The sequence below is a fragment of the Amblyomma mixtum genome, chromosome 8, assembly GCF_055824585.1.
Source record: "Amblyomma mixtum isolate Tamu chromosome 8, ASM5582458v1, whole genome shotgun sequence".
Taxonomy (NCBI): Eukaryota; Metazoa; Arthropoda; class Arachnida; order Ixodida; family Ixodidae; genus Amblyomma; species Amblyomma mixtum.
The window spans coordinates 41,396,273-41,420,378 of NC_143019.1; the positions used below are offsets into that span (position 1 = coordinate 41,396,273).

At 46.8% G+C, this 24,106-nt stretch overlaps 1 protein-coding gene across 1 annotated transcript; it reads left to right on the top strand.

Moving 5' to 3' along the window:
* Positions 1 to 14,187: 14,187 nt before the first annotated feature.
* Positions 14,188 to 23,579, top strand: LOC149332246 (neprilysin-2-like). The gene is made up of 5 exons (XM_089555720.1): positions 14,188 to 14,398; positions 16,844 to 17,041; positions 17,786 to 18,018; positions 19,880 to 20,026; positions 23,226 to 23,579. Exons 1-5 carry the CDS (start codon positions 14,230 to 14,232, stop codon positions 23,577 to 23,579), a joined length of 1,101 nt encoding a protein of 366 aa, XP_089411846.1. The 5' UTR covers positions 14,188 to 14,229.
* Positions 23,580 to 24,106: the final 527 nt, after the last annotated feature.

Below are 24,106 nucleotides of genomic sequence, written 5' to 3' on the forward strand. Positions count from 1 at the left end.
ACTCTTGAAATGACGAGAAGCGGTGAGACCTTCGATGCGAGTGTTGGACCCATTGCAACAGTGCGAACCGACTATCCCTCTCGCGAACCTTCATTTGGCATCTGAAATGAGTTGAAGCACTGGTCTCGGTGACTGAAGGGCCTCTAGAGCACTTACATTGTTAATGGAGCAAGAATGGTCTATAGATTCCGCCGAGAAAGTCTTTTGGGAAAACACAATTTACTCCTCATTACTTATCCTCCTTCAGGCGTACCGTCTTTACCAAAGGTAACCGAAGCAAAGGGATTTCTTTATTATCAGGTCAGCGCAGCACATATGGCCACTTCTTGAGAAATTAGCGATACTCAAGGGTTCAAATCTATATAGGCTGTAGGTAAAGCATACCCAGTTTTCTGGCGAAAAGCTACATACACTACGCTGGCCAGAGCCGAGTTTCGCGTGTGTGGGAGCCGCGAGTTCTGCGCATGTGCGAAAACTAAGCGACGTCACGAGAGGCGCAGGTGCGTCGCCTGTGGAGTGGAGTGTGGGAAGGTTTAGTGTGACGTCACGGAAGGTATGATTTCAAATCACCGCTGCCGTCAGCCACGCCTTGCCATGTCTCATTGTACGCTGCCAAACAACGTTCGACAGGCTTTGCCTTCGGTGGCGCTGGTTTTTTTCCTTCAAAGCAGGCGTTTATGCGTTCGAAATGTACCGATACCTTCGATGTCGTCGTCATGCGTCCCCCCACTTAGCGTTGTGCGCTTCGGGGAAGCTTGAAGGACATCGCAATTTTAATTGGTGATTACGTCACTGTTTCAAATGCTAGGCTAAAAGGACTTCGCATACTTTACCAGGAAGTATCACACATTCGACCCTTTTAAGATCGTCGGTTTATAAAACCTATGCAGTTGCCGTTTAAGGTCTAACTTTGTGCAAGGCGTGTCCTCATGTTTCTAAAGCTTTTGGTTTTGGTTCGGAAGCAGACCCCATTGTCCTGTTCCTTTTGCAAAGACGACAGTGCGTGTGGCCCTCAGTCGATACCGCCTCAAAGACGACAATGCGAATGGGGAAAGCAATCTTCTGAAGCTGTGGTTAGTGCATCCTCTTGCTGATTCACTGGATGGGACGTTGAAGTCAGCACATCAATGATTGTTTAAGCTTGGATTTTTTTGGACCAGTCATGGGAAGAGACCGTCGGTGACGGTCGTAAGCGGCAAGTAAATAGAAGCACGAATGTTTTGTACGAATCGGTGACCAGAATCTGGAGTGGCAGAATTTTGTGACAGCTTCGCTGGTGGCTGGTGCATGCCGTGGCCTAGTCGGTGACCTAGTCGCTTCAGCATCCGCCTCGCATGCGTGAGGTTCGGGGTTCGATCCCCAGTGCCGCCGGGTACGGAGATACAATGGGTACAAGCTTTCCCCTGGTCTGCGCCATGGCGCTCTTTGGCGATAGACGCCCTTGCACGATAAAAAATCGTCAAAATCATCATCGTCAGCATGCCGTTTAATCCGAGCAGCTGCGCGAATGGGTAAAAGCCTAGCGGCGATATAAAGCAAGCACACGACGCTGAGCCCCAACTATTTAATCGGTAAAGATATGGCAACCGCCTACTTCACATATTTATTTATTTACTTGATCATGTTAATCCTGTTAATGACAAATCATGTTAATGACAATTATCACAAATTCAAAGTGATAATTCTTTGCGGTACCCCTGATGTTACATTTGCTGAGAATGACTTCGCGTTGTTAATTTCGACAAATTGAATAGGGACAGTGAGATAGTTACAAATCCTGTCTAAAACGGGACCAGTTCCTAAAGCTATAGAAGCGGAATGACATCGCTGTTCACTTCTCGCACGCAAACTCGCGACAGTGCTTAAAGAACAAAATAAAGCAAAAACAAGCAGAAACCAGAGTGTCTAAAGGAGCCTTAAACAAGAGAAACCCCCGGCAGAAAATATCTATGAGCACGACGATACAAGATGAAGATCACAAATAAAAGTACCCGCGACAATAACTCAAAGAGAAAGCATTCAAACAAAATATACTGTAAACAGGAAGTCAGAAATAGAACACGATATGGAGATGGAAGCAATAAAATTTACATCAGGAAAAGAAAACATTTTACTGGTTTCCTTGTTTACTGTCAAAGAGAATATTTTACTCGGTTACATGTGTTGCTAAAAATACACGAGGATTTCATGCTTGAAAGCGAAGCGATGTGCTTGTGGCGAAGAGGGTTTTGTTATTGTTGGTTATTCCGCAGATGACAGCGGCAGGGACGACGTGGACGCCTTCGATGGAGAAGGCGAAGATGTCCTGTTCCCCAGATGGCGGGAACGGACCCGTCAGCCAGGGAGAACACGGAGGCGTTTCACAAAACGAAAATATAGTGCGTGAATGCGCTTTCCCTAGTTTACTTAAGTCACTGTCGACGACTTCTATTCGGGTGATAAGTTAAACCTTGTGGAGAGGAAAATACCCTCAACTTTGGGGCTGCCAGCCTTGAAAGATTACCCGATGGAAACTGTAGTTTACCTAACGTAGCGCAGATAATCCGTGTTTGTGCTTTCCGCGCTGTCGTCACACTGGATCGGGATATGGTCGACGAGCTCGGGTTATCATTGCAGCAGCATGTGAGTGCTTAAGAAGCGATGCTCTTCACTAATAACTTTATTAGCGTGCTTGCATGTTAAAATCACAACCAAGTTAACAACGTTTCGTCCGAAATCCTTCACGTTTCTGGCGCAACCTAAATCTGGTTCCCAGTATTCCCCGATATCTGATTCTAGTGCATTGCTAGCGTCTTTCCAGGTGAAAAAAGCGCACTTTATGAATCGAAAAAGCTCTGGACCCCGCTTGCAGCATTGCGGTTAAAAGTCTGTAAGCTTGTCCATGAAGTGTAGCAATCATGTCCACATGCTAATGATGATAATTCGCGAGCAGCTGTAACCGCTCTCGCCAGAGCGAAGGCTGAGCATTTCAATATCGCGCAATATCGCCCTCCGTCGACCATACTGCGCATGCGCGAGGAGCGAGTGACGTCACTGCCCACAGCTGGCGTGCCTCGCCGCGCGCGTTTGCCGCTGCTGCCGCTGCGTATATCTTGGCATAGCAGAGCTAAGCCACTGCCAACTTTTTTAAAACTTTATGCCTAGTGTTACTTATGCATTTAGAAAAAAACTTTCAGAAACAAGCAGTCAGTGTAACTGTCGTAACTATGCATAGTTCTGAATATGGTCGAGGTCTTTCCATGATCCAATGCATCTTGTCTGTCGGCGGATGCAGTGCACCTTGTTGTGGATATAAATCGTTCTCGTGTTGCATGCTATGCTTAGCGCTTCAGCGTTCACACAGGTCCCGAAGTCTTGAACTGAAAGGTCCTTAACGGATGTCCCAAAAATGTAGTGAGCGGGACGGGCCAGCATGCCAAGCCGCAGAGGTAATCGCCCCAATATTGCAAATGAATGGTTTCACTCTGGTGCTTTGTAGGACAGGCATTTGTCAATACTTTTCCAATGCTGGGCCGATAACCTGAGCTGCTTGGGATAATATTGTTTCCGAAGGCGTTAGACGGGAAGGAGAATTTCCAAGTCGGCTATACTGGAACTGTAGCGCCGACCACATCTCGGAAACAGCCTTTGCTGTTGCGTCCTTAATGCTTAAAACGTCAGCATAGACTGTCTACACAAGTTAATATTTAAAGCTTGTTTTTGAACTGTAGTGTGCCAACTGTGACAGGTTCCGCTACCGCCATGCGCCGACACTGCGCTGCGCCTGACGACGACGAAGTTATGCGCCGACACTACGCTGCGCCTGACGACGACGAAGTTGCCCCGCTCTCTTGGTGCTGGCTACGCCCGTCTACGCTGCCAGATCCTGCACGGCGGTTCGGTCTCTTGAGGACACCTAATAAACGCACCCTTACAATTGGTGGAGGTGCGGGGTTCGTTTGGGACGCACCCAATTGTAAGGGTGCGTTTATTAGGTGTCCTCAAGAGACCGAACCGCCGTGCAGGATCTGGCAGCGTAGACAGGCGTAGCCAGCACCAAGAGAGCGGGGCAACTTCATCGTCGTCAGGCGCAGCGTAGTGTCGGCGCATAACTTCGTCGTCGTCAGGCGCAGCGCAGTGTCGGCGCATGGCGGTAGCGGAACCTATCACAGTTGGCACACTACAGAGCACACATCACGCAAGGTCTTCTGGAGAGGCTAAACCGCTTAACCGCGCTAAAGTTTGTCTAAAAAAGTAACAATAAAAGACCTAGTCTCGTCGTTCGAGACGAATATGCTTACCCTGAGAAGTCCCGGGAGCTTGCGACATTTCTCAGGTAGAAGCGATAATTAGCGAAACAATTTAGTTGTCATGCATTCTGCAACTACTTCGAAGCTAGAAGTGAGCAGCGTACTTCTCAAGAAAATTGTTTTGTTTCAGTCATGTTTTTTAAAGGCATTTAAACCAGTAGAGTTATGCACTGTTTTCCTGTGCCCGTATCTCGGAATTTCGGGTGCTCGTGACTAGGAAGAGCGAATTTGATCACGGGTGTCAGGCGCCAAGCGGCGAAATAGGGCCGTGCTTTGTAGCATTTCCTGCCCCGAATGATGTGGGAAACTAAAGCATCAATCGGAGACGCGGCCATTCTGTCCGCGGTGCCGCCGCTAGCAGCGCTGCTTGCGCCTAATTCAGCGTGGCTAAAGCCATGCCCGTATATTAAGGCGAAAGCCTTTAATGCCTCATGCTGTCGTTAGCAATCCATGTCGGCAGCCGTGTCTGCGTCCGTGTCGACAGCCGTGTCGACAGCCCTGTCATCAGCCGTGTCGGCAGCCGTGTCGGCAGCCATGTCGACAGATATGTCCGCGTTCTGACGGGTGTCCACCGAGATATGTGAAACAGTTACTGCGTAATTTTTTTCCTCAAATACAATTTTCAATTTCTTCATTACGGCCCCTCTTTCTTCTTTAACTGTCACTTCTTCCCTTCCTGTACGGTGCGGTTAGGGTGTCCACCGAGATGACTGAGAATTACGGCGCCATTTCCTTTCCTCAAAAAGCGTTGCGTTCAAAGGGCAAGGCATCGCGCAGAACGGATGGTGGCGTTCCGTGGACTCCCTGGCAGCGAGCGCTACAACACGCTGTCGCGTTCCACTCCTAAAGGCGAAGCTTAAGCGCCATTAATTAGCAGCCAATTAGTGCTGAGTGATTAATCAGTAATTAGTCATTAATTAGTAATTTATCATTATATCGTCACCAATTATATGCGGTGGTGACGTCACCAGTGTCACATAGGCAAAGTGGTGCGGAAAACGCTTTCGCCTCTACGCACTTTAGACAAAGTGCCCCCTGAATTTTTCCTTCGCACAAACACATTAATTTCTTATTCCCGAGAGGGAATTAGAATCGATAAAAGAGATTCAGGCAATGTGAAACGCGTCATCGTCCTTCCGCTACCAGCTTGACTTTATTCTCAACGGACTACGTCACCCGAAGCACAGAACAGGGGTAGAGACCGAATGCCATTAAAGAAAATCGAGCGTTACAAGATACGGCGCTGTCCGTTATTTCTAAGCCCATCATTTAGAGCTTTTATTTTAGCGTTAGCTCGAGTACGCGCATTACTCAAGCTAACGTTTATATGAAACACAAGGCCATTCTTGTGGGACCAGTGAATAGTATCACTGGGACATAGATTGTGGACCACCTAATTTGCGCAAAATGTTATGAGTGGCATCAAATGATTCAGTGCTTTACGGAGCATAAGATTGCTAGTCGAATCAAAGCGTGGCATATCATAGGGATTCACACCGACAGCCTTTGGTTCCCCAAACCGTGACTTCTTGAAACTTCAAACGTCCATTACGGCCAAACTATAATAGTAGAAGTCGATCCTTCGAAGGGGTGTCCTTTCATCCCACCTTTCCTCCTGATTGTACCACCCGTGGCGTTCCCAAATCTACACTTTTCCACTACCTTTGGGAATGTCCTTCCCCTAAGGCAGTACCCCCCCCATCCCCAATCCCACTCATTCTTCGTGGGAGGCTGCTTTACGGACCGCTCAGCCCGCCGGCCAGAAATGGCTATTGGATCGGGCTTTACGTGAAGCACAAGCCCGTGAACTCCTGGGCCAGTAGGGGACCACCCTGGAAGATTTTTTTTTGTGTAATAAAGTTCCATCCATCCATCCATCCATCCATCCATCCATCCATCCATCCATCCATCCATCCATCCATCCATCCATCCATCCATCCATCCATCCATCCATCCATCCATCCATCCATCCATCCATCCATCCATCCATCCATCCATCCATCCATCCATCCATCCATCCATCCATCCATCCATCCATCCATCCATCCATCCATCCATCCATCCATCCATCCATCCATCCATCCATCCATCCATCCATCCATCCATCCATCCATCCATCCATCCATCCATCCATCCATCCATCCATCCATCCATCCATCCATCCATCCATCCATCCATCCATCCATCCATCCATCCCATCCCATCCCATCCCATCCCATCCCATCCCATCCCATCCCATCCCATCCCATCCCATCCCATCCCATCCCATCCCATCCCATCCCATCCCATCCCATCCCATCCCATCCCATTCCATTCCATTCCATTCCATTCCATTCCATTCCATCCCATTCCATTCCATTCCATTCCATCCCATTCCATCCCATCCATCCATCCATCCATCCATCCATCCATCCATCCATCCATCCATCCATCCATCCATCCCATCCCATCCCATCCCATCCCATCCCATCCCATCCCATCCCATCCCCATCCCACCCCACCCCACCCCACCCAAACGATTTCTTCTTGCGCTGTATAAGTTGGAATAAAAATAGCAGATATCCGGATATAACGAAAAGTTTATATCCGATATGGCGAAGATTGCTAATGACGCACTGTCGTTCGATACTCCTAACGATCGATATTGATACGTTGCCTGAGCGTTTTGATATTTTGTTTCAATGAAAATAGACCCCTGGTCATCTTGTCGGCAGTGGTTAACTATGGCGTGTTGTTGCTTTCGCGTTTCCAGCTTACTCTTCTGAATTGGACGCCGCCGCCGGTCATCTTGTGGGTAGTGGCTAACTGCAACGTGTTGTTGCTTTCGCGTTTTCAGCTTACTCGACTATGAATTGGACCTGGCCCGATTGGACTTATCGACCTCCGGTTACCATTCGAAAGACGACTACACGCAGGACAACGTACACGACCCGGAATTGGACCTGGCCCGATTGGACTTATCAACCTCCGGTTACCAGTCGAAAGACTACACGCAGGACAACATACTCGGCTCCGAGTTGGACCTGGCCCGATTGGACTGATCGACCTCCGGCTACGACTCAAAAGACGACTAAACGCAGGTCAACTACGCCCACTACCACGACTGCTCGATCCACACGAGAGCCCGAGATCACCGACCCAACGAACGGCACCCAGGTTGCCGCACAATGGATAAAGGCATCATTGAACTGGAGCTACGAGCCATGCGACGATTTCTTCAAGTTTGTGTGCAGCAAATTCGAGGGCGGTCAGAACGCGTTCAGGAAGGTGAGCTATTTCTCGGGTGAATTGTTTCGGTAGACGAATGATAAAGTTAACAGAATTGGCGGTCTGCTAGTTCAACGTGGCAAATAATGACCTCTCGCCAAATATCTTGCTAATACCTTCCATAAATACAAGTCGATAACTTCATAAGTTCACGTATGGAAACACAGAATAAGAAGTACAGCGAGCATAACTTCTACCAGAGTCAAGGACATTGTAAGGAAACGTGAAGCTATACATAATATTGCGTATCAAAAAAATAGTAATGATGAAGACCCTACCTCACAATATTAAGGAGTGAAACCACGAGGTTTCTTCTAGTGTAATGTTTCACAGGTTCGGCACATGGGGTTAACCGAACTGAGGAAAGACGGGGTCGTCATAAGAGATAAATATATAGAGTGTTCGCGTACCTCTTTTCGCGTCCGCGTCTTTGCACTGTCCCAATAAAGTTAGACCAACTTTCTCTAGCTTCCTCTTTGGTAGTGCATGGACACTTTTGCTATTGGTGAAATCACAGCATTGAGCAAGTAGTATTATATTATTAGTTTATCACTATGTTATCTGCGTGAACAAGGTGCACTCTGTGCAGACTTTAGGGTGCTGACAAATAGTCAGCCAGATTTTTTGTCTTTTAATGTACCTGTGGCTCCTACAAACACTTCAACGGTGACGCAAATACTCGCTGCCCCGTAACAAGGATCACATTTGATGTGAGCTATGCTATAATCGCCAGCCTGTGCTTTCATATGTCCTTACCGCGCTAACTTTTCTGTTCCAATCAGCTGCAAAACCAAACCCACCGAAAAATCATAGAAGAGCTGTACGCTACTCAGGTCCCTCCCAACCACCAGGACGCCGAGCACAAGGCAGCTGGCATGTTCCAAGCCTGCGTTCGCCTCGGATCCGATGCCGGCAATTCTGAGGTATCAACATGTCTTTCGGGAATGGGAAATGGTTTTCCACGGCAGCGGTCCGCTAACGCAAATGTAAAGTTGTGCTATAATACGAGTGTTAATGTGGTGGTATCGAGGGCCAGAAGAAACCAGCACAAATGCGCTGCCACCGTGCTTATTGCTCAGTGCTCACTGTTCCTGCCGCTCTCATAGCACCACTGAGGTTTCGCGCATGTCTTTCCGTGAGGTCCTTTCTCCGGCAGAGCGAACGTCTTGGTGAGCCACGACTTTGTGTGATCGAAATTCGCAACCCATGGTCCAACGTTCTACGACAGTTGTAGCACCTGGGGAGGCGAAGCTGCGCGTATTATTGTGTAAATCATTGTTCAAAAGGGTTCATTTCCATCTCCTATGGATAATATTTATGATCGCTTTTCTCCCCACTCTTTTCGCACTCCCGTCCATATGTTACCTTCTCCGGATGCCAGTTCTGGAAGCCGTTTCCTTGGAAGCCATTAGCTTCCTTGCCCAAGCAGCATAGGTAATCAGCCCAGTATTGGTAATGAATGGTTTTAGGACCGGCCTTTGGGCCGGTCCTAAAACCCATTCTAAAAGCCTAAAAGCCCACCAGCTGTGCTGCTCAGGTGCTTACTTGATTGCTTTCTTCCATTCTATATCAGCGTTGCACTTCTTGCCCGCTATCCGCCTTAAATTGAGTTTTAAATAGCTTTTCTCTCAAGAACCGACTAAATCAATCATCAGTATTTTCACTGTGGGGGAGACGGAAGCTCAACTTATATATCTGGGTTACTTAAGCGATTCAAGATGACGGTGCAGTGTTTATGGAAGTAGGCGTTGGGTACCGAGCGTCAGGTGTACATCAGCGTATTGATTTTTCTATACTACGCCCGAGCCGCGTAGAAAACATATCAATTTTAAAGAATGTTCGGCGGAGCGCTTGAATAAGGGTTCCCCGCGACCTGAAAGTAGTTTCGCCAACTCACGAGAACCCCAAAATTTTGAGGAGCGCTTGCTTTAAGATATAAAGCGCTTTATGTGCAGATCAAGGGCGCTGGGCTATTAGCGCCATTGGGTTCACTTTGACGCTGATTACTTTTTCGCTTTTATGAGAAAAGTAGTGAGGTGTGTCTTTACAACTGCCCCCATGCGCGTGCGTGTGTTGCTGTTTCATTTGCAGGTGGAACACATGAGGTCTTTCCTCCGTCAGTTTGACCTCGACATGTCCAATCTGCCTCACGACCCGGATTTTGACATCGCTGACCGGATAACGCATTTGTCCTTCGTGTATGGCATCCACAGTTTCGTCAGGTTCACCGTGGTCGTGGACCCCTATAACCCGCCCGACCGTATAATACACGTACGCAACCTTCTGAACTATTACCGCAATTGTCTAATCATGAAGCGCACTGAACTGCTCGTAGATGCCGAAAGCTGAAATCTCGCATTATGATTTGTCGGGAAAAGCTAGATTAGCCGACTCCACTGCAGGGTCGCCGTTCCGATGGCTGTCCTTGTTCTTGCAGAACCAGAGAAAAAGTTGGAAAACTGCCTCCCACAAGTAGCTGAGAACAAAGTGCGTAGGAGGCGCCATTGTCAGAAAGCCGCCAAGACTGCCTTTATTTAGTGTTTCATAATTGTTACAATGAATCTGCTTTGCGCTGTGAATACAATGAGGAGGAAGTGTATGGGTGTGAGTGAGTGAGTGAGTGAGTGAGTGAGTGAGTGAGTGAGTGAGTGAGTGAGTGAGTGAGTGAGTGAGTGAGTGAGTGAGTTAGTAGGTGGGTGGGCGGGTGAGCAGGCGGGCGGGCGGGTGGGTGAGTGAGTGAGTGAGTGAGTAGGTGGGCGGGTGGGTGGGTGAGTGAGTAGGTGGGCGGGTGGGTGGGTGAGTGAGTAGGTGGGCGGGTGAGTGAGTGAGTGAGTAGGTGGGCGGGTGAGTGAGTGAGTGAGTGCGAGTGAGTGAGTGAGTGAGTGAGTGAGTGAGTGAGTGAGTGAGTGAGTGAGTGAGTGAGTGAGTGAGTGAGTGAGTAGGTGGGCGGGTGGGTGAGTGAGTAGGTGGGCGGGTGGGTGGGTGGGTGAGTGAGTGAGTGCACGATTATTGAACAGGGTGGTGGCTGGAACTCTGTGGGTGGGATATATTTCAGGCTAGACACCAAATTTCGGTTACGTTTGTTCCGCTTGCAATCGTGCGTAACGCATTAGTAAATATGGATCGCCACACGGAATTCGTCTCATCCCCACAAATATTGCACAATTATATTTGGTTCCCAAGGTATTTTCGCTTTCGGTTTGAGTAATAAAATGGTGGCTGTTGCGTCAAGGTGGACCTCAGGGCCCGCGAGCCACACACAAACAGCGACATTAAAGCTACTTCGTAATCCTTTGCTATTCTAACTTTTCGGGAGGGCTGCCATGAGAATTTGTGCAAAACAAAAAGAACAAACCAGCATTATGTCTTCGTTGTTGTATGCCTCACGTGACACCATCTCAGCTTTGACGTCATAGCCACCGCTTGGCTGTTAAAACCGAAGAAACATGAAAGAATAAAATTACTTATATATTAATTACAGCGTGCAGCCTATTTCCACGAGGTGAATCATGTTTAGTAATGCATTTCGTAGCATCGTATTCCATACGCAATTGGATGCCATTCGCGATAAATAATCCCAGTCGTTCGAAATTATTCTGTAGTTCTCCAAAACGGCGTTTCTTATAGCCAATGTGCCACTTCAGAAGGGTAAATCTCGGATACCGTATCATGCCAAAGAAAACAAACGCGATCAATAATGTGAGGTCATTGTTCTTTCAAGACACGCATTGTATACTGGTTGCAATAAAGATTGCCTGTCCACTACAAAGCAAGTTTACGGTATTGACTATACGTTTTAGATATCTAGGAACCATTTTGAAAGACCGGACTGATTTCAGACTCTGTACTTTTTTGGTGCGTAGATGTGCTAAAGATCACCACTTCCTTCCCCAAACTATACGCGCATCTACTACATTGATCACGTGACGCTACTACATTGATCACATGACGCAGAAGGTGCATCTGCGGAACGCACCCCATGGATGATAGTAAATTAACATACATCTTACATACGCCGCCTGTGGTACCACTTGTTGCGGTGAAAGTTCTCGGTGCAGTTGAAAGTTTTGAAACGTGACGTCATGTAACTCACTCCGGCTCATTCCATTAAATTGTAGATGGCCATCCACAAACTGGACGAAACGTGGATGCACACCAACTACCACAACTACCGCAGCGCGCTCAACCTGACGCGATTCTACGAGGGCTTCATCCAACTCTACGACCCTAACCTCAACTCTACGGCGCTCGCTACGCGCATCGTCAAAAGCGAAGATGTCGGTACGTGCTGCTCAGCCAAACGTTGAATAATAGTTACAGCGTGTTACCGAATCACGAAGTATTTAGTGCCTGCGAAGCTTCTCGCTATTCTGGGTAACGAGGAATTGACAGGAATGGCAGTACCGCAACCCACCTCCCGCCCTAGTCATGAGCGAACGAGTGGTTGGCGTCACTATTTTGGTTGCCTGCAGCATAAGTTTTACCCCATAACTTGAATTTCTCTTGTTTGCTTCAGTGTAGAACAGAAATGTAGTGAGGTGAATGTGTACGCCTGACTCAGACCTACCGACTACTCTACCTTTCATGGCCTGGGAGAGATACTCTCTCAAACATGTTAGAGAACATCGACAAATAACCACACCCTGTCCCCAAATTTCGAGCATTTCATCTAGAAAACGTCATCTTGTCCGTGAGGAAATCTTCAGTGTTCACAACTGTGTACACACTGGGCAAAAAAATTCACAGCGAACCCTAATTACTTTGAGATGCACTGCGATAGCGTTAGATACGGTATGTGCCTTTACTGAGAGTGACGTTACATCGTATACGTTGATGACACATTCCTCCAACCAGTGTGAATAAATAAACCAGGCCGGCGCCCCTCCTTCAGGTAATGCTACAGTTTCGTGGGGAAAAGGCGATAGACATGCAACTTTCAAGTAACGGCTACCCGCTGCACAAGGACTGCGCACGGGACGCACGCCAATGCTTGGAAACTTGCAGATGGAATAAGTCTCCAACACGCTGTTACCATCGCTTTGTTACATGACTGATGGCAGTGTACATATTTGTGAGGTGTTTCACAAAGGATTGAAAGGATTTCTCAGAAAGGCGCTGCCACTCTTAACACGAGTACGCCTGTACGGGAGTAACAAGAGAGTGATCTGCCCTCCAGCGCACTCTTCTCTAAAAGGGAGTTGGAGGACAGCTTATTCCCTTTTTACTCCCTCCTGTTTAGAGATTTACTAGTAACAGGGCACGCAGCAGTGCTGTTCATTTTACGCTTTTTCCACAGTGCGGCGGCGCATAGAAGATAGCCGGATCCATAGGGGACCACTGATTGCTACAACCGTGGGCACCCTCGGAAATTTCACGAAGGAGTTCATCTCAGCAGGTGCGTAGGGCCTCCCGCCCGTACACCATTTCGCACAACTGAAAAAAATTACAGGATCGCGCTTAACTCTGCTTACAAGTGGAAATGCGAAAGCTTTTCCCTGTCCTTTCTCCCTGCATTTTTTCCTTTTCTTTTGTTCATTTTCTTCTTGTTTTTTCTTATTTTTAGTTTTGTTTTGTGTCAGTTTGGTTGGTTTTCTTTCTATTCGTTTCTATTTAGTTTTTGTTTGCTTCTTATTTTTCTTTTTGTATTACAGTTTGTTTTTTTCTATTTCTGCGGGCGGCACTCATGAGCCAAGAAAGGACTTTTTAGCCTGTTTAGCCAATGTATGGATTGTTATGTGGCTAGTGTTGGATTGGCTATGGATCTGTCTTGGCAGACGAACGCCACTCACGAGCCAAGAAAGTCTTCCTCCTTAATAACTGAGCGTCGGAGTCACGCGACACAGAAACTGTGCCGAATTTTCTTTAGGACACGGGTCTCAAACGAACCGTCCGGATGTCATGCATTCTTGAGTGCGGGCATGTATTGTGTTTCGTTTCATCTTATCTTCACCATTACCTGAAACATTCTGCAAGTTCGACAACCAGGCAAACATCTCGAGTAGTAATTAACTTAGGCCTCCTCTCCACCTCCTGAGGCATTTTTACTTGCATCCCTCTGCTGAGAACCGGAAGCATTACTTCGTGCCCTAGTGGCTGGAAAGCGTGTATCCTATTTGCGAGCATAATGAGCCCGCGTTTGTTTTTTGTTTTTTAAAACTTGTCCTAAAGTCATGGGGAAATGTTCGAAAAATATGAAACGGTAAAAACAGGGTAAAAACGAGGTCTGTGCAATAAATACTTCAAATGGTACGACTGGCCTTTCAAGTATAATAAAAAAAACTCTTCAATCCGGTTACCGTGCTCAAGAGAAGATTCGACTAGCACATACAACTCGCAGAGCGGTTCATAAGGCTGTTGTTTGCACAATGCTATATGCTCTGGTATAGCCGAATTCTCGTTTTAAGCAGTTACCGACAGCACTTTACTATCGACTTGTATTTTCCCCAGATTTCACTTTGTGTTCACTTGGCTACCGGCAAAGGGTCGCTATAGCGAGAGAGTAAAGCTTGTGACCCGCTCTTTCTGTTCAGCGCACTGGGAGCGGTTGATCAAGCTCTACACCAATAACACGCACCAGTCTTCGACACTGGTGGTGCTGGTGGACAACGTGACTTCGGTCGTGAAGATCTTCGTCGACACCTCCCGACTGGCGCGCGACAACGCCCGGCTCCTGATGTCCTGGAGCATTGTTCACAGGCTCATGTATTTGGCCCACGGAAAGGAAATGATACGGCTGGGCAAGCTCATCTTCGGCGGAGGCCCAGAGGCCATCAGTGAACTGTGCTACGACCAAGTCTTCAACATCATGGCATTAGCCGTCTCGAAGCGCTACTTCAGGAAATGTGCGTATTTAATTTTTTTTAACGCGAGAGCATTATGCGGCTCTGTCGCGTCAGCAAAAAGTGTCCGCAAAACGTGTACGCACAATTGCGTCGTTCTCTTAAGATAAATGTGTGTATGTGAAAGTCAGATAAAGATAGTGCAGATAGTGTTACAGATAGTGCGTGATAAAATGCTGCCGTGGGAAATATTTGGTTGATGAGGTATAATTAGTTAATTAAAAGCAATAAATGCACTTAGACAAGAAAATAGCCGTGGTCGTCGATTTTTTTTTTAACGCGAGAGCATTATGCGGCTCTGTCGCGTCAGCAAAAAGTGTCCGCAAAACGTGTACGCACAATTGCGTCGTTCTCTTAAGATAAATGTGTGTATGTGAAAGTCAGATAAAGATAGTGCAGATAGTGTTACAGATAGTGCGTGATAAAATGCTGCCGTGGGAAATATTTGGTTGATGAGGTATAATTAGTTAATTAAAAGCAATAAATGCACTTAGACAAGAAAATAGCCGTGGTCGTCGATGTAATATGCGGATGCTTTGCTTTCGCATTGCTCCAATGCGGGACGCCACAGTGATCCCAGTTTTTTTTTTTTTGGTAACGAATGCGATCTAGCGCTGAGTGGTGTAAAGATAATGTGTACGCATATGTGTGAGCACCGCGCAGAGCAGGCCAAAAAAAAGCTTAAATCATCTTTCTTGCTTATAGGGATGCTCATCCAGGGTTCGGCTAAACAATAAGTATTTTATGACGACGCCTTGCTGCTTTTCCTGCCTAAATGACAGGAATATTAAATGAATTTGCATTTTAAGCATGAAACAGTACATCTCGAAGGTGCACCACTCTCTCGTGTGACAGTCATTTAACAATAGAAATGTTTTTAACCATGAGAGTTCAAAAACGGTGCTTCAGTAAGCAGGATGACAATTCTCTTCATGAGCACAGCGGACGGCTAGATGAGTGCTGAAGCTGTGGAGACGGCATTCCATAAGCTTGTATTGGTATCCTTGATCGTTGTCATATTCCCTGGGACACGGAAAAGAGCGCTAGATCAGATTAGCAAAAGCAGTTTTCGTTACATTAAGTAGGATTTTCGGGCTATTCGGTGTGACATGGCGATGGCGCGAAACTGCTGGAGTAACAATGCACAAGAATGGGACACATTGAAGAGCGCTGCTGTGAACTGAACGTTTATCTGCAAATATCGCAGTAGGAGGAACGGGAAAAACGACAAGAGAAGAGTGCGCTCGTCCTTGAGTGCATGTCTGTCTCGTTAATCATGCTCCTTCCTTGTTTCCTTTCCATCGCTGTCATTCTTAATAACTCGCAAGTCCGCCTAAATGCTCGTGGTGTAGCGTCTAGCTTAAAACATTTTCCCACAACAGTGGCCTTCTCTTTCGTTTCTCAAACAATGTAAACATATGCTCTGCTGTGTCCAATCCACTGGCATTTCTTTTGCGGTTGAATATCCTCTTCCTCCACTCTACACCCTCCCCCCCCCCCCCCAAGAAAAAAAAGATTGAGGGAGCACTTTCACTATCTAAAGAGCACAAGGCGAAAGCCTTGCCACCAACGAGACGACAGCCGTAGGCACACACGAGGTGACTATGGGGCGACTTGGATTGGCTAATCATGACTAACCAGTCACGATTGGTTATTGACTAACTAGTGATGACTAATTATCCATGACTATTTTACGACTAGATAGTCATGACTGGCAAATGACTAACTAGCCATGACTAACCAGTCATGATGACTGGTTAATTACTAACAAGTCATGATTAGTAATGACTAATTAGTCATGACTTGTTACGGGCAATGACTAGTTACGACTTTCACCTCAGATGTAACGGAGGGACGGACAGAGTCATGGCCGCGAGTATGAGCGCTTAAAGGCTTTCGCCTTAAAATGCAAGGTTCACAGGGCTTTTCGCCTCTCTGCTCGTGCTTGCGGAACCCCGCATATCAGTTGCAGAGTATCCACATCTGTCGTAACAAAGAGAGTTTATCTTTGCCCAAACACTGGTGTCTTCTTCAGGCGTCGTCGCCCTCCACAGATCACTTGATAAATGTCCATGAGCGAGGGCGCCAAATATCAAAACTGTCGGCGAGCTCTTCTTTATCCGTCCTGATATTGTTATCTGAAGCGTAAAGCGGCTCAAAAGAGTGCGGAAACCTGTGCACCTCTCAACGTCCTGTGATATGATAGACAATGCAAGGACTGAGCCCCAATCACGTGTGTCGCGGCGGCTACAGCAATTTAACATAGTGTTTATTTGCAAATCAGAGTTGTTTGACAAGGTTGCTTTAAAAGCACTGATGCGAAGTCCCTTATTGCGATGAAAAACGTCTTCAGAGGAGCAGGTTTCAACTAGCGGCATGTTTTTCATTTTCTTTCATGTATGACGGCGCTTCTTCATGCCATTCTTCAACGGCCGTGGCGCCTCTTAGACGTTCCATCTGCTGCGCTGCGCTCAGCCACACGATTGATGAAGGACCTGGTTCAATCTCTGGTGCGCAAGGCATCCACCACGGCCTGGTTTAAGGAACCCATACGAGGTCTGACCTTGGTAAAGGCCGCTAATTTGAGCCTTACCATCGGCTTACCGGAGGAACTCTACGACGAAGCCTTCGTGGAATCCATATTCGGTGAGCATCACTGAAGTGATCTGTTCTACCAGTGGGACAATTGAGCGCTTTTTAAGGCGAAGGCCTTTAATGGCTCATACTGTCGTCCGTCCGTTGTTAACAAGGCGTGTCACGCGCGTTTAACTCGGGAATTAAAAAGATCGGAGAAAACCAATGGTTTATTCAGATAGAGGAAGCAAAATGAACCTAGAAGCCAAGTTTGATGACTGTAGAGTGGTTAGTTAATTAATTATAGGCAAAAATGTCGAAATTTCGTCGAAATAGCGCGGACGTCGATATAGCCACGGGAACGATGTGACGTCACATCCACCGGAAGTCGTCACGGTATAATGAAAATTGTCACAGAATGGTCGGGAAAACGTTGGAGTTTTGTCAAATTAGATTGAAAAAGTGTGTATTTAAGCGTAAAAACACTCAAGATCCCCGAAAGATGTATAATTTGGGTATAGATATAGGCATGGAGGCGGTGTGACGTCACATCCACCGGAAGTCGTCACGGCATAGTGTCCTCGGCTTTCGCCTCCCAACACATTAGTTGTCAAGGTGTCCTCGCAATTTTTCGTGGGTAGTTGATGACTTCGATGCTAATGCATTCCTCTGACTATAAATTTGGAGTAATGTAGTCTAAAGGTACTTTCTTTTCTGAATGCCTCTTGCCTCACCTAGGTGCATATTTACGTGTTTCCTATTGAAATGTACTGTAATGTTGACGAGAGTCTTCTTTTTTCTGACGCGCACATGCAGCGGACTTCCCAGAAGTCCATGGCAATTTGTTCACGCCGTATGTGGAGTGCTTCCGCATCGTGACCCAGCGCACCATTCGAGGGAACTACAGCGGCGAGAACTACAAGACCGTGGAAGCCAACGCGTTCTATCACCCACGCAGTAACGGCATCTGGGTCTTCTCTGGCATACTCCAACCTCCGTTCTTCTTCTTCAATGCCCCTTCTGCGATGAACTACGGGGGCATCGGAGTGGTACGCTCAGCAGTGGTGTTCCTGGCGTCCCATAACCTTGACGGATTCATAGCAAAGATGACGCTATATGATGCCTTTACTAAAATATTTTACGAGCTATAGTCGGATACAAATCAAGAATGCAGCGGCTTTTCCCCCTCTAATAACCCCTTTCCAGCCAATGGCGTCTGCCGATTCTCATGGACCTGCTAGCGTGAGAATGGAGGGAGTGGCGCCACAATGGAAAGAGAGGTCTATCCCCTTTCATCTACTGCTCCCTGCTCTGTCACAGTAGCGGGGTCATGAAAGTCGGCCGACGCCGTTGTCTGGAAAGAGGTTATTTTACAGGGAAAAGCCGCTGCGTTCTTCAGTTGTATCCGACTATAGTAACATGGCAGGAAATAACGATGCAAAAGCTAGATATTTCAGCCTGACATGTCTCATTTCTTTCTTGCATTAACAAATCTTTTTTTAACAGTGCCTATTTAGAGTTCGTGCTCCGGAATCCATAGTCCCTACGAGGTCATCTTGCATGGCCGTTCTTTAGAAGGAAACCAAATGTATGTTTGTGTTCTGAATTTATAACTTGTCTTCTTCACACGAATCAAAGCAATATAAACTATTGCAAGTTGGGTCAGTGTGGAATAAAACAATCAATTGTAATATTTAAAGACCGATGACATGCTTATTTGCGCACCAACAGCTCAGCGCCGTAATGTGTATTCCCGTGACAAAATTGCTGAGTCCTTGAAGGCTGCAACCAGTATTCGGTTATTATGACAAAAAAAAAGTGGTAGAACTTCAACGTAGTTAAACCGGCTACACGTACGAAATCAGGGGACACTTAAGATCAACCTTAAGGGCTTTAGTGGGTTAGTGCCCATATATGCTGAACTGGTCATTTTCTACTTAACGTTCATAGATAACGGCGAGTCCTAGCACTCCTACCAACGCAGTGGCGCAATGGATAAGCGATGCGCCACTGCATTGGCAGGTGGCTGTTTCTATCGCAGCCACCTGTAAGGATTGTGCGACCATGCGACGTCAGGATCAACAGTGTGCGCTATCTTTTACCTGGAAATTTATTTCAGGAACCGAACCAGGAATGGTGACTTGTTGCTAATTTCGTCTTCGTGGTGTTAAAGAACCCCAGGTGGTCGAAATTTCCGGAGCCCCCCACTACGGCGTCTCTCATGGCCTTAGTCGCTTTGGGACATTAAACCCCATAAACCAAACCAAACCAACTTTTGCAGCTCAGGCAAAACGTTATGCAGAAATCAACAACGTAGTGTGAAGGCTAAAGAAGAACATAAAACAGCTCTTCCGAAAAACGTCGTGCCTAGCATCATATTGTTACGAAGAAGACGAAGCTGGCAGTGGCCCGGGACGGAGCGCTCGCGCTAGGCCAGCGGCCATTAAATCATCTCTTATCCATCGTTCATCCCACCTCATTCTTCGTCTGGCCCCCACGTAACAATATTAATACTTCAGATGTGTAATTTACCTTTCTTCTGAAGATAATTGAATAGGAGCATTTTTTTGTTACTCAACTGAAATGATAATAAACTTGAAATCTGTTCCCTTCATTCGTTTCTTTACGCCTCTAGGCGCACTGTTTTCGTGGGAAGCAGGGAAAGCGTAGTTTAGTTTAGTTTAGTTTATGGGGTTTAACGTCTCAAAGCGACTAAGGCTATGAGAGACGCCGTAGTGAAGGGCTCCGGAAATTTTGACCACCTGGGGTTCTTTAACGTGCACTGACATCGCAATCATCAAGCAAAATTTCTTTCAGGCCAGTGCCGAATCCATTCTTTTGTTCCTGAAAGCAGCGCTTCTCCTTGCTGCAGACACAATTTCTTGCTTTCTTTTTTTATGGTATTCGCAGGTGTTAGGTCACGAACTTATGCACGCCAATGACGTCTCGAGAATTACGTACAACCACCTTGGTCGTCGGATCGTCAAAAACCGCAATTTGCCCGTGTTGAAGGAATACGACAGAAGGGTGCTCTGTCTACGTGACTCCTATCAAAAGGTACGTAGACCAAACAACGCCTATTGTACACCAGCAAGCATTGAGCACAAGCAAAGCCCTGTAGAATGAGGGAAATTTGCCAGAAGGCATGCATTCCAGAGAGAGGAAAATTTTTTGAAGGAATGCTTTGAGGTTACAATGACTGCTGCCGACTTGGTTTCCTGCAGCCATTCAGCCACAGGACAGGGGAGCAAAGCTTCACAGGGTGAAACATAAAAGACAATTATTATATTAAGGCGAAAGCCTTTAATGGCTCATACTTTCGTCTGTTAACAAAGCGTGGCACCCGCGTTTCTCGGAAACTAAACAAGATAATAGAAAACGAGTCGTTGGCTCATATAGACGAGGAAAAAATGAACCTAGAAGCCAAGTTTGATGACCGTAGATAATTAATTAATTATAGGCAAAAATGCCGAAATTGCGTCGATATAGCCACTGGAACGGTATGACGTCACATCCACCGGAAGCCGTTGCGGCATAGTGAAAATTGTCACAGAATGGTCGAAAAAGCGTCGGAATTACGACAAAATAAAAGAACTGTGTAATTAAGCGTAATTAACACTTAAGATCCCCCAAATACCTACAATCTGGGTATCGATATAGCCACGGGAAAGGTGTGACGTCACATCCACCGGAAGTCGTCACGGCATAGTGTCCTCGGCTTTCGCCTCTCAACACTTTAGTTGGCAAAGTGTCCACGCATCGTTTTAACACTCCATTGGAGCGGTGCCAAGGTGAGTTTTTGTTAGTTGTACATCAATTCCAAATTTCGATATGGCATCCAAACGCAGGGAAACAACGTGAGCCTTGCGTCCAGCTTCTTTAGAACGGACAGTGCCGGCCGACGTACGGAGAGTCAAGGAAAACGCACGCACAGTGAACACGTAACGTTAACGTAACGTTAACGTCGACACAGAACGCACAATGATCTGCCCGCGTGCATTTTATTTAGCGCGCTTCTCCTTCTTACAGGCTGTCGTAACCTATATATGCCAACTTTGCAGGAATTAAAAAAATAGCATAGATATTTACATAAACTGTTTATTTCGCTTCAAAATTCAGAACCATCTTAAGTTTGGTAGAAAGTTTTCTCAACGCTGATTTTTAGCTGCCGTACCATGTGGAATACTAGGAAAATGCGCCACCTATTACGTGTTTTAACAATTTGAATATTTGAATAACGCATCACGCCTGGAAGTTTTCTTACGAGAAAATCGTATTTTTCTTTCTTGGGGAATTACAATGCGATCGATGGTATGGAATCTGCTCCCTGCTTGCTAGCGAAGTCTGGCGGCTCCTTCTCAATGCACACAACGCGGCGCTAACACAGAAAAGGTTTAGAGCCTCTTGAACCTACGCTACTGGGCTTAAGCTTTTACATAACAAAATTCTCGAGTTACTGCAAAAAGAAAAAAGAAACGGTCTCCTATGGGTAGGACGCTTAGAATATCTGGGTTAATGCGAGTGGTGTTGTACCTAGTAGCCCTTCAGGGCGTATTAAATGAAAATCATACGAGCTGTTTATCCAGTATCCGTCATCGGCCACCTTGATTAGCTCGTCTCGTTAAGTGCCTACTTCCTGATGAAGTGTCCCAAAGTTCGAGCCTCCACCAAGACGACATATTCCCAACTGCACAGCACTGCACAACTTCCCTATGAACTTTGCCTATTTTAGACAGTGCTCGGAACAATTGGAACATAACATTTTTTGCCCCACCTGATAAATAGTCGTAAGGAGAAGATCGAGCATAATCGTTCATCTTTGTTTGGAAATTGAAAGTGAGTACAGTCGAACCCGAATATATCTAACCTGGATATATCGCAATGCTGTTCATATCGAACACCCACAGTATCCCCTTGAAAATGTTGTGCAAAAGCATCGCAATATTGTCCTCGTATATCGAACTCGCGTTAACAGGAACATTCCGTACATCGAACGGCGTGCCGCTCCCTGCAAGCGGCGCTTCTGGTAACGGCGCTAGTCAATCAGTTTGTGTGCTCGGAGGCCTGTCAGGTGCACGACTTCGGGCGCTTGCTAGCAACGCTATAGCTTTGTAAGACCACGTGACGCGATTAACGTAGGCTCTGCTTGAGGGTGATTTTTGGTCTCTTGCACTCATTATCCACGCCACGTTCCTGTCTTGCGGTGCAACCGACCTAACTGAACCCTAGCGGCGGCTCTCGCCTGGCGCGCTTTGCTCGCTTCCATGCCGAAGGCGCTGCGCAAAACCAACTGCACCTTAATTTTGGTGATATTATTCTAGTTATGGTGCGCTGGTAACAGGATTACACTTCTTTTAATAGGCAATTAATATTCCAAAGCACCGTCCGCTGCGGCTGCTGTGCGAAGATTAGTCCTAGCAATGCCTAGCGAGAGCTGCGTCTCCAGCGCAAAGGCGGGCGACAGGCCGTTGCTATAGTGTGTTGCCAGCTCGGGTGCAATGTATTCCTGCTTTCAGGTTACAGGTAAACTTACCTATTGCCATTATTTTATATATCAAATTATCGGTACATTATACTATATAACGACCCCCTCAAAATTCGATATATCAAATTTCGACTGCAACACCGTAGCCTGTCCTCAGAAGTCCACACCGAAATAAAATGTCATGTCACTGCAGTGCCTTTGCAAGACGGCAAAAAGATGAAGATACTTGCGTTTTAATTTGGCCATTTCTAGCTAAGAAAAAGCTCTTTTCAGCGACGGCAGGGACGTTTCTGACGACTGCAAGGTGATAATACATGAAAAAACTTCAACTGTAACGTTAAGAGATAGGAAGCGGACGGAGTGGGTGCGGGAACATATGCTGGTTAATGACATCCTAATAGAAATCAAGAGGAAGAAATTGGCTTGGACAGGGCATGCAATGCGAAGGCAAGATAACCGCTGGTCCTTAAGGGTAACGGAGTGGTTTCCAAGAGAAGGCAAGCGTAGCAGGGGGCGGCAGAAAGTGAGGTGGGTGGATGAGATTAAGAAGTCTGCGGAGTTATGGTGACCGAAACTGGCAAAGGACAGGGTTGATTGGAGACGCATGGGAGAAGCATTTGCCCTGCAGTGGGCGTAGTCAGGCTGATGATGATGATGACAAGGACGATGATGATGCATTTAGACCTTGGAATCATTTTATGAAGATGTATGCGCCCAGACACGTGTCGTCAAGGTGCAACGCTTTGCGTTCGTCTTCATCCGCTCGTGCAGGCTGAGTCAGACTCACGGGCGAGGACAGTCAGCGACGAGATAGACTCGGAGGGCTTCGCCGACTTCACGGGCATGCAGCTGGCGTACGACGCGTTCAGCCGCCTTCCATTGGCTGAGCGCACAAGAACTGTGCCAGACGTGGGACTCACCTGGGAGCAGACGTTCTTTGTGGCGAACTGCTTGAAGTGGTGCGATATAGACAAGGACAACAAGCGTCGGCAGCCGAATGCACTGTACTGGCACAGCCGATCCCGGTGCATCGTACCCCTCCAAAATATGCCCCAGTTCGCCCGAGCGTTCTCCTGCGGAACTGGCGACACGATGAACCCCGAGCAGCGGTGCGAGTTCTGGTAGAGCGGCGCGTGTTTTTTTATTAAATGATATTAGCACTGACAGTCGGGATATTGTGTCCGGACGCAGTGTGTACCAGCTTAGTTTGGCCGGTGTAACTAAGGCTTGCCGGGTTTTACCTAAAAAAACCGATAAAAATGCGCCGGTAAGTAACATATGGAATCAGTTGAAACTGAAAAATGCAATATATGATCACACTAGCAGCTGTTGATGCATTTACCGGAAGGTAAGTGACGTCACGCCACCAAACCGGAAGTGACTGCCGTCTGGTCACGTCACTTTACTCCAGCCAATAGGCGATTTATATTATCCAAAACGAAGTTTGACCCTATGGAATTTCTAATGCTATCGAATTCAAATGCAAGGCTTACTTTAGCCATCAAATGAAACAATTCATTTGTTCTGTAAGCTTTACAGTGTCTCTAACGCTTTTGGGTGGGTTTCAGTGTGCTTAGCCACATTGGTGCGATCGGGTTTCCACTCAAGCAGTTTGAAATCTCTTGGGGGTGAAGGGTCAGAGCAAAATGTTT